The sequence below is a fragment of the Lepisma saccharinum genome, chromosome 7 (genome assembly GCF_977018435.1).
Source record: "Lepisma saccharinum chromosome 7, izLepSacc3.1, whole genome shotgun sequence".
NCBI classification, from domain to species: domain Eukaryota; kingdom Metazoa; phylum Arthropoda; class Insecta; order Zygentoma; family Lepismatidae; genus Lepisma; species Lepisma saccharinum.
Window position 1 is genome coordinate 58,783,061 of NC_139235.1, and position 12,042 is coordinate 58,795,102.

General features: G+C 37.8%; 1 protein-coding gene across 1 annotated transcript in view; it reads right to left on the bottom strand.

Annotated features, from left to right (window-relative positions):
* The window catches only part of LOC145990235 (carcinine transporter-like), an 84,412-nt gene that overhangs the window by 37,302 nt on the left and 35,068 nt on the right, over positions 1-12,042 (bottom strand). Inside the window, exon 6 of the mRNA XM_083125909.1 lies at positions 2,247-2,415. Within this exon, the coding sequence (XP_082982035.1) occupies positions 2,247-2,415 (169 nt within the window). The remainder of the gene's footprint in view (positions 1-2,246; positions 2,416-12,042) is intronic.

Genomic DNA, 12,042 nt, shown 5'->3' on the forward strand with positions numbered 1-12,042 from the left:
ATTATTATTGCTGTCCTTATATCCTTGAGAAGACTTTTCTACTCTATCCATCAGAAGTGTGAATACACAGCACAACTGTTTTTATTTATTTACTTTACGTTTCATGCAGTGTATACTGAAATGCACAGTTATTATATTTTGTTATAACATTTTAGGTACCTCAATAAAAAGCTTTAAAAGTCAGAGATAAATTTTAGTCATAAAGTTTATGTTGTTTGACCATTCACGTAAAACTTAATTTTTGGAATTTTCAAAACTGTGGAACCAGTTATTCTTTGGGTTGAATGGTAAAACATAACTTGGTGCCTGTATTGTAACTTGATCTAACGCCGTTTTTCTTTGGTTATTCTGTTGGAATACTAACTGGACTTTATTTCCGTTATTAACAATAAAACTAACAAACTCTTTGCTATTTTGTAACTTGCAATAAAAGGTTTCAATTCGGGGGGAGGGGTTTCTATAGACCAGTTCGATCCCACTTTCCGACGCTCATATTGTTCATATACTTACCAAACACCATTATATACAACCACTATGCACTATACAAGTATGTGTTTTATAGGACTACATAGAGGTTAAATGTATGTATCGAACCGCTGGGTGAAGGATAGTGAATGTAACGCGTTACGAAGCTGGATATCCTGGGTTTGAACTCTTATAAAGGGGGAATTTAGGGACAATCACAAGGGAATTTTCAGTCTGATCCAGGAACAGCACTGGAGGGGTCGCGGATGGGCTGTGATTCTGAGAAGTAAATCAGTTTCGTTCAAATTTCAGAATTCAAAATGTTTGAAAATTCTAGCTCGATCATTCCAGGATTGTCTCCCTGTTATATTTTTGTGAAACTGCGAATACATTTTTGAAAATGTGTTACACATTTTGGTTTCTGAACTTTCATTCATCCAACATGCCAGAAGTTTCGGTGGGGGGGGGGGGGGGAATTAAACACTAACCCTCCCTCTAATAAATACGGCCGTGCCCTCTGGTGCACCACGCAGAAAACGAATTGTCTCGGGCTGCCAGCAGCAATTTCATTTAAGTTATTGTGGATCCCATGGCGTCGCAGGAGGTCAGCTATTTGTCTTTACTGTATATATGTATATATGCCAACAATCAAAAGTTTGACACCAATGATTTTCTCTATTAAGATGTAGAAACGTGAATATACATGAATAAATATGTTTTTCTTCGCACAACCATAATTTTCTAAGCCAAATATAAGCCGTGAGCCACCTTTGGGATCCATGGGCCACCTTGGGAACAGATAAACTGTTTCGTAATATTCTCGGCTACAGCGGGGCCGAGCATGACGCTTGCCGGAGCTAAACGAAGAGACGCGGAATTACACGAGAGGTCATTTGGAGGCGCGGCCAACGGAAATTTTCCACCCTAGAAACCTGCAAACTAATTGCACAGAAATTCTGTCCTTCGGTTCAGTGCGTTTCGCGGTAGTTGACTTTACACCATTTGGTTTCAATAGATACTGATAATAGAAGTTCTGTTGCCTCGTTTTCCCGCGTCTCAGTGGGCGATATGCTTTAGAAAAAGTATTTTTTGAAGTAGCTACAAATTTCGGTAGGTAAATGCAAGTATTACCCTTTTATTTCTCTCCTCTGGCTGAATATGCTAGCGTTGTCTCTCACAGAGATACACCGGAAAGGAAATTTAAATCGAATATTTTCGATTATGAACAATTTCCGCCTTCATTTCGCAGCATTTAGTGGTAGTTTTGGGAGTATGCTAAAATAAAAATATTTGAAAATAAAATCCTTAGAAAAATATTTGGACCTAAAAGGGACGAGGAGACAGCTGAGTGGAGAAGATTACATAATTTAGAACTGCTAATTTGTATCAATGTCCAGATATACCTGGAGATTGATGCAATATTATAAAAATTTAATCAAGAAGGCTTTTGTGGATAGGCCATGTGGCACGAATGGGAGAGGAAGGAATAGTTTACAGGATTCTTGTTTGGAAACCTGGTGGTAAGAGACCTGTAGGAAAGCCAAGGCGAAGAAGGAGGGATAACGTTGAGATGGATCTAAAGGAAATCGGTAGGGATGGAAAAGATTGGATTGATCTCGCCCAGGGTAGGGACAGAAGACTTGTTTTCCTGCATACATAAACCTTCAGGTTTAAGAAGCCTAGAGAGTTAGTTCGTTTTTTGGGAGTATGCTTGCAAAAGAAATGAATAACGTACAATACAAAATTCGGCCCTGCAACTGTCAGGTGTAATTCCGACTTACTTGTAGAGAAGAAAGAAGGCCAGCAATGGCGTAGTCGTGACGATATGGAAAATTACCCAGTCTCTCACAAACCAGAAGACAAAAGGTATAGAGCAGAGACCAAGCGTCCATCCGAGGCATTGGACGATGTTGTAGTGTGCTCTGCGCTCACTGTTCGTGATTTCCATTCCTGAAATGAGAAGGCAATTACAGACTTACGTGTACAGAAACTACAAAGAGCTTTCTAAACTCCATACCAGGTAACTGTAGATCAGACAAACGAGAAGTCTCTGCGCAAGTAATGAAAAGTGAGAGAAACGGGATTGTGTAATGGGCGACGGGAGTTACCCGATTTCCAGTAAGCGTTGCAAACTTTTGTAAAGGATAATACCGAACGCACATGGAAAACGGACCGTATTTTTATTTCCAGGTCCGTACGATTGGTTTAAGAATTTCTTAGGGAAATATTAGGGATACAACTGCAGGAGCAAATTATGACAAGCCGTGTATTTAGCGTACGGACTAAGGTCTGGACCGTACGCCCGTACATGCCGTGAAATTTCCGTACATGTACGGTCAGGACCGTAGTGTTGGCAACGCTGCGCTTTCACCACTAGAGTTTTCTCCTCCTCCTCTGCCGATATGCGCGGCCCTGCTCTACAGTTAGCTGGGACAGGGTATAGTTGATCAGATTTCTCATTATGAACATGGTTCAAGTATCGTTTCTTTGAGGAAACGTCTTAACAAGTCCAAGGCAAACTTCAGCGGAGACAATTCAGGTATTTCTCATCGAAATCTAGATAAGCTGGAGCTGTGTTTCCTGTTTAACCGCGATATGATTATTGATATCAATCAGAACATTTTGCACATCTTCTTGTCTATTGGTTAAAGATGTTTCAAAGACCAGTGATGCGAGGATGAGTTACATCTTGGAAACGATTTCCAAACTTTCATACACGGAACACTTTTATTTACTTAAGGTATTTTTAAAATAAGGCTATTATTTTTCCTCGTTAAGACCGTAAATATAAAAAATGGTATTTTTTTTAAAGGAAACCAGAGTTCAAAGTACGAGGTTGCATATATGAATGAACACTCACAAACATCCATGCCCAGGCCAGGATTTGAACCCGGGACTCCTGGCTTCGTATTTCGATGTGCTAACCACTCCGCCACAGGGGCCGGCTATTCCTAATTAGAAATTGTACTTCAAACAAGAGTGACATCCGCACAAGAAGATTCAGTCAAGAGATTACATAAACAGCTGTAGAATACTCAATACAAAAATATATACATCATGGCCGTTTTAATGAAATGTTTAGAGATGTAACAATACTTGTGTTTGCCATGGAAACGGACGTTGCTAGGAAACTTACAGAAAGGTTATTTTCATCCAGAAAGCTACGATAGGTGAGAGGTACTTGAATTTTCGTATTTCAAAATTTGAGCATCAACATTTATTACAGAGGCAAGGTAAGAATTTGCAGAGAATAACGGAAGTTTATTGTTAAGATAATAAAGAATGGTATTTTGGGTATTTGTACATTATTAGAGCACGTACACACATGGCGTTAAGTTCTAAACGTTTCAAATAAGTGAACGTACTCACTTGTTTTTCCAATAATACATGCGGGAACCCAAAACGGGGCCAAGGGCCACGTCGAAAGTGTACGATACCATCATATAAAGACCCAAGACTCACTGACATAATGTTCACCATGAGAGGCAAAAAATGTTCCATCATGAACCCCCACGAAATTCTCTAAAAACAACGAGAAATTTTAAAAAATCACTCACTCACCCCCCTTTTTTTAAGGGTGATGTCCCTAGCAACATCCGTTTCAAGAGGCGAAATAAGACATTCTTTCCCCTTATACTTTATACTCAAGATCAAACAACGCAGATGATCCAAATTCTACTTATAAAACGTGCATCTACGTAACATATACGTAAGAAGATTCAACCCAGAGATTATATAAACAGAAATGGCTGCTTTTAGAGATGTAACAATACTTTTGTGTTTTCCATGTTTGCTGTGTTGTTGACCATGGAAACGAACGTTGCTAGGAAACTTAAAAGAGAGATTATTTCCACACCGAAAACTACGTTGAGTGAGTGATACTTGAATGATCGTATTTTCAAATATGGGCGCCAGAAATTTTTACAGAGGTAAGGTAGGAATTTGCGGGGAATGATGGAAAACAATTATTTAAAAAAATGTAAAATGACAAAAGAAGTAAATTTTGTTTTTCCAAATTGGTGTCGCTATTGATTGCATTTATATAAAACATCTGACTATTTTGAAGCGGACAGTACTTACCCAGTTTATTATTAAGAAAATAAACAGATTTTTTTACTATTTGTACAATATTAGAGCACGTACACACAAAACGTTACGTTCTAAACTTCCCAAACAAGCGAACGTACTCACTTGTTTCCCTTCCTCCAATACTGCATGCTGACATTTTAAAAGGCATTAAGAGCATTTAGTTACCCCATCTCTAACATGAGAGCGCACAAGCAGTAGCCGAAGATTACGTCTGCGAGCGCACAAGACGTAACCAAAGATTACGTTTGCGAGCGCACAAGACTTACCCGAAGATTACGCCTTCGAGCTCACAAGACGTGGTCGAAGATTACGTCTGCAAGCGCACAAAACGTGGCCGAAGATTACGTCTGCAAGCACACGAAACGCGGCCGAAGATTAAGTCTGCTAGCACACAAGACGTAACCAAAGATTTTGACTGCGAGTGCTCAAGACGTATCGAAGATTATTCCTTCGAGGCAGGGGCGGCGCCAGGGGAGCGGGAGGGGGCGCTTCCGCCCTCCTTAATTTTCTTCCTCACCCCCTTCAGCACCCCCTATTTCAAATGAAAACACTAACCCTTAGAGTGTCATATTGTGTCATGTCATCATATTGACGCCGAATGTTAAGTACTGAATTAAGACTATTATGCAACAGTCTACAGCTTAATGTTAGTTTTCCGTTTTCTTTTTGGAATTGTTCATAAACGGTTTTTTTGCCTACTTGTTCCTTTTCGCACTGGAGCACAAATTTTAGCTGCTTTCAAGGTATCACCATATCGTGCTCGGGAAATTATTTATTGAGAGTTGTAACGTGAAGGGTAATTTTCTTGTTAATACGTTCTGTGTTTTGTTCCAAGTAACATATCTATAGATCGACCACAAGGAAAAAAACCTTGGGACGAAAAGTCCCCGCGCAGCTTTCCCTTCTTCCCTCCACCTCGGGCCATAAGGAAGCATGGTCCACTCTCCCTCTCTCCTACTCGCCGGGAGTACGGTGCACAGGAGTCGTTGGTTTGCGTAGGTTGTTTTGCTCGTGGTTCCATTATAGTAAACGTACAATTTCGGGCATTTTCAAAACCCTTTAGAAAGAGGCCCAATGTTCACGAAGAAATTTTACAGTTCTTGTTGGGGATAGTGCGGTAGAAGAGATATTAGATAACGAAGACGAAATTGCTGTGCACTTTGCGTTTTGTCCTGAAGTGTTTACATATTTTGTACCTCCATGGGTTACATTGAAAAGGTTCAAAAAATGTGTTTTTAAAGACAAGGATAATTTACTTTTGTATTTTACTACATAGTTCAATAAGACTGAAACGTGTATCTGAATGTACGACCACTTTCTTGGAGTATAAGACTTAATACATATCATCATGGACGTCCAGGGGGAGGGCAAGGGGGGCACAGCCTCACTGGAGAAATGAATGCCAATCTAAAGTTATTATATTTCACATATATAATTTCATTTCAGTCAATAATTTATGTTAATCAGTGGCGGCGATTAGGGTCAGTTAATCCCCGCTTTTTGCTATTTTTTTTTTAACAGAGTCAAAAAGTGCAGCCAACTAGACGGGGCTAATGATTCCAGGGTGTTCGGGAAAACGCCGGTTTTCTAAAGTCTAACTGAACCAATTTAAAAAATATTATATAAGTATAATTTTATAGGCATGTGTCAGTGGTGATCGATCCAGCATGAACGTACAATCGTGAACAAGGTTCAAATCTTCCTCCCGCCCGCTTGAAATCCGTATGTTTACAAGAACTGGCCTTAATCATGGCTCTCGAGTCTCGATTCCACAAAGCAACAGTTTGTGACGTAGGTCGTTTGCGACGAAATATCCACCACGCAGCGTTCGTTATATCTTCACCAACTGCACGTTTGTTTTAATTCACGAATGTCTGTATTAGTGTCTCTCGCCCGCCTGCTTGAATCCCGTATGCTTACAATCTGTGTCTTTAATCATTGCTGCTGGAAGCCACAATTTCTAGGAAGGTTGTGACGTAGGTGAAACACGCCTATGCACAGTTATTGTTTAAAGTAGTATAAAAGTATATACTACTGGGGCGAGAAAGTATGAGCCCTCCTCAGGCAGATTTAGCTACACTTAAAACTAGCTCAAGATGTGCATATGAGCTTATTGCTCAAGTGTGGTACTCTGTCTAACCCAAGATTTTTGTAAAAATGCCCTCGGGAATTTCCCGTGAAAGTATGAGCCCCCTCAGATTGATTTGCCTACACTTACAAAAGGCACTTCTGTGAGATTGTTGTCCATAAGCTTGTTAAAAATATGGCCCTCTTGATATTGTTTTTGCTACACTTAAAACTAAGCCAAGATACACCCATCTACACCCACACCCACATACACACATATTTACTTCCGGTTTATTTCTATTGTATCATGTTATGCAACAAATTATTACCCAATATTATGCAACAAATTATGATGCAAAAGCTCTTCCATCATGTTGTACAACAAATTATTACCCAATATTATGCAACAAATTATGATGCAAGAGCTTTTGCATTACATATCAGTTAGTATTGTGAGAGTGGCTGAGGAGTACAGATGTGTTGTTGCAGTGCTCCTCTTATTTTTTAAAAAACACAAATATATAGCAGATTTGTATAAATTGAATTATAGGTTTGTTTGATTTAATGTACAGAATTTTCTAATATATTGAACAAAGGGTTTATATCTGCCCTAGTTTGTTATACAAGATCAATACATGACACATGGTATTAGGTCATTGCCTTTCCATGCACACCACGACATGCCTGTGCAGACATGCAATTGTGATAGGTCAGTGCTTCAGTAGATCAATACTTATTCTACCTTTGTGCATGTAGGCTATCAGCTTTACAACCTGTCATAGGTTTATTAAGTATAGAGTTTTGATTTGAACCCCAAGAAATTTTATATAATAAACCAACAACAAAGCCAAAAATATTAAGACACTAAGTATATACACTAAATATACAAAGCACACTGCTGAACCCAACTGATATTTTTTATTAAGCATAGAGTTTTGATTTGAATCCCAAGAAATTTTATATAATAAACAACAAAAATGCCAAATCAAAAATTTTGTAATCAATGCAATAAGAATATATCCAGCCCCAATTGGGCTAAGCACCAAAAGAATTGTAATCCAGACAAATGCAGAACTCCCACTAAAATATGCCCTAAATGCCATATAAACATAAGGGTACTTGTTCTGCACAGTCATCAACATTGCCCCCACAACCATCTACATCTGGTCTGAAAAGGAGGCTTGAAACACCTGTTAATGCTAGAGCAGCAAAGCAGCCACGCTATGAACCCATCCATAGCAGTTTTAATGGCCAACATAGGGATCACTGTTTTGTATCAGAGCCAAGATGTGACATTAAGAATTTTTTGAACAGTATAAATTCTAATGTGCAGGCAATTCTAAATGCACAAAATGGCTCTTATAAGCTGTCCCTCAAATTGTTTACACAATATAAGAAACCAAATGGCACAAAATTTACACAGCCCCACATAACAGAAACTGTAGCTGTATATTCAAATGCAAATTTAGACAAAATAATAAGCAGTTTGATAGAGCAATTGAATATTAAACACTCTGAATTTGCAGCAAAAGAATCAGGATGGAGCCTATGCGGATCTCCACACAAGCTCTATGTTAATATTTCTGAATTCAACCCATTACAAGGATCTACATATCTGCCATTACCTGCCAATATTAAAAACAAAAGAGCCGTGGTTAACATAGAAAATAATGATGAGAAATGTTTTCTGTGGTGTATTTTAGCTGCTTTGTATCCAGTTTTAAGGAATCCTCAAAGAATAACTTATTATAAACAATATGAACACAATTTTGATGAAGCAATGGAGGGCTTAGAATATCCAATGTCTGTTCAGAATATTGATAAATTTGAAAAAAAGGCCAGGGATATCAATGGTAAACAATTATCTATGAATGTATTTATTTGTTCTACTGGCCGTGGCAATTGCTTGATAGCACCTCTCAGAATCAGTACACTTGATGATGATTCTGCTGTTCCGATTGATCTGCTCTTAATTGAAGAGGATGGCACACACCATTACACTCTGATACACAGTCTTGAAGCTTTAGTCAGAAAACAACTAGACAAATCTAATACAATATTCAAGTTGTGTAGAAGATGTTTGACTTTATTTGATGGTAAAAAAATAATAAATGGGATTAGTGAAGTGAATGCAGAAATTGCTAAAAACAAGTTAATTGAGCATCTGAAATACTGTGGCAATCATAAACCTGTTCATATGGTGATGCCTAATCCAAGTGAAAATGCCAAATTCAAAAAATTTGAAGCCTTGTTGGAACACCCAGCATATATAGTCTGTGATTTTGAATCAAACCTCAAACCCCTTGCATTCTGCAGCCCAGATCCTGATGAATCTTCAATTACACCATACCAGTTACATGAACCTTCTAGTTTTTATTATGTTGTTGTACAGGATGGTGTTGTTAGTAAAGAATATTTATACATGGGAGCAGATGCCATCAAAGAATTTGCACATAGAATAGAAAATGAGTGCCATGACATAGCATCTAATGTCTTATTAAAATCAAAACCCATGTTGCCTTTAACAAAGGATCAGATTGAAGATTTCAACAATGCAGAAAAATGCCCGGTATGTGATTCTGAATTTTCAGATACAAATATCAAGGTACATCACCATTCTCATACAGATGGTAAATTCTTAATGGCCCTGTGTAATAGCTGTAATATTAAGATCCAGAGACCAAGATTTGTCCCGATATTTTGCCATGGTGCATCCAATTATGATTTCCATCATCTGATCAGGTACGAGGGGTTTAACAAGCAGAATTTAAATATTTTAGCAGAAAATAATGAGAAATATATATCTATTAGCAAAATAATTAAAGTTAATGGTGTTCCCATTCACTTAAGATTTCTTGATTCCTACAGAATTCTGTCCGCTAGCCTGGCTACACTGGCCAGTCAATTATCTGATGATCAATTCAAAATCACATGTGCTTTGTTTCCAAATCAGGACCTGAAATTAATTAGGCGGAAGGGTGTATACCCATATGACTATGTTACAGATTTTTCTAAATTTGATGAGTGTTCTCTGCCACCACAACAAGAGTTCTACAGCAAACTCAGAGCATCTGGAATTACTGATGATGATTATCACCATGCCCAGTTGATGTGGAACAATTTAAAATGCCAGACATTTGGTGATTATCACAAGGCATATTTAAAACTTGATGTCACTCTCTTAGCTGATATACTTCAGGCATTTAGAAAATCTTCCATGGAAAATTATAAGCTGGATCCAATGTATTTTTACAGTGCACCAGGCCTAGCATGGTCTGCAATGTTTTTGAACACTAAAATGCAGTTGGATCTGATCCAAGATCAAGATATGTATCTGTTTATGGAACAATGTATAAGAGGAGGCATGGTGCAATGTTCTCAGAGATATGCCAGAGCAAATAACAAGTATATTCTCAATTATGATCCAGCACTGCCATCAAATTATATACTGTATGTAGATGCCAATAGCCTGTATGGTTATGCTATGATGGATAAATTACCATATGCAGGGCTTGAGTGGGTTGAAGATTTCAATATTGAAGATCTTCAGGATTTTGATGACAGTAACTATGGCCTGTTCTTAGAGGTTGATCTGACAATTCCTGATGATTTACACCACACATTTTCTGATCTGCCCCCAATTCCTGAGGTTAAGTGTTCACCTGGCTCTAAACAGAAGAAGCTATGGTGACTCTAGAGCCACAACAGGATTATGTCATATATTACAAAAACCTCCAGTTCCTAATGAATCATGGTGTTCAAGTGAGCAAAGTTGGCAAAGTTTTGAGGTTCAGGCACTGAATATGGTTGAAGCCATATATTGATACAAACACAGAGGTTCGAACATCTGCAATGAGCCAATTTGATAAGACCTTGTTCAAATTGATGGTAAATTCAGTGTATGGCAAAACCATAGAAAATGTCAGAAAACATACTGATGTTAAATTAATTACTGACCCCAGCCTGAGCAAAAAATTGTTAGCAAAGCCTAATTTCAACTACAGAAGAATTTATGATGAAAATATGGCACTTTTCAACATGAAAAAAACAAAGATTAAGTTTGATAAACCTATTTATGTAGGGGCTGTGATATTGGAATTGGCCAAATTACACATGCTGGAGCTCTATTATGATGTGCTGAAGCCTTTTTATAAGAATCGTGTAAAACTGATGTACATGGACACAGACAGTTTTATCCTTGATATTCAGACAGAAGATTTTTATCAAGATATATCACAGCCTGAATTGTTTAAGTATTTTGATACCAGTGAACATTAAAAAATTCAGCCCCACAACAAAAAGGTGCCTGGCAAGTTAAAAGATGAGACACTTGGTGATGTTATTGTGGCATTTGCTGGGTTAAGGGCCAAGATGTACAGCTTTGAAACATGTAGTGGTGTTGTTGCCAAAAAGGCCAAGGGCATTGGCAGAGTAACTGTTGACAAAGAGCTTGAATTTGAAGATTACAAAAATTGCCTCAAATCATGTAGCACAATCAGAACATCAGAATGCAGAATTCAGAGTGTGGATCACTTGTTGACTACAAATGTTGTAAGAAAAGTGGCTCTGGACCCACATGATGATAAGAGATGCATTTTGTCATGTGGCATACATACTCTACCATGGGGTCATTGTGATTTGAAAAGTGGGAATCAATGCCCAATTACAGAGCATGATTTGAAATAAATAAACATGCCCATGAACTTATTTGGGTCCAAAAAACAGGCTATTATGGACCTGCCAACACCAGCACCCTCTTCTGATATAATATCTAAACTAAGTGCTTTGTTAATTATTCATCTGAACAGCATACTTACAGATGTTGATGATAAAACAGGTAAAACATTGTACATATTTAACAATAATTTTAATCACTACCAATTACCTGTAGGTGGTCAATTACAATTTATTACAACTCCCGAGGGTAATGTCAAGATTTCAATAGGGAGAAATATTTATAGAATTAAGCACTCAAACATGGTTTCTGGCACTGTATATACTGTTTCTGCTGGTGACTGCTTATATATTGAGGTCCCGGGATCGTATGACAAGCTTATACCTTTTTTTATAGAATTAAGAATTAGATATTCAATAATAAATAACCACTAAATCAAAATGCCTAATGATATATTTGGCCATACAAGGCATGAAGATCACAGTGATGAGATTCTGATGCTTGATGTCAGAGTCAAAAAATTAAGAAGTGATTTACAAGCTTTACAAACCACACTCAATGCCAGTCTTCAACTAGAAATTACAAATTTACAATCACAATGCATGGACCCTCTTCTTAAAATTGATTCAGAACTCAAATTGCTGCTTCAAAAATATACTGACTTGGCCACATTAGATAATTTTCAAAGTTTAGAGGAGGCTGTAGCAGCTCTTCAAGCCAAATTTAAGACTCAGGCTACCAACTCT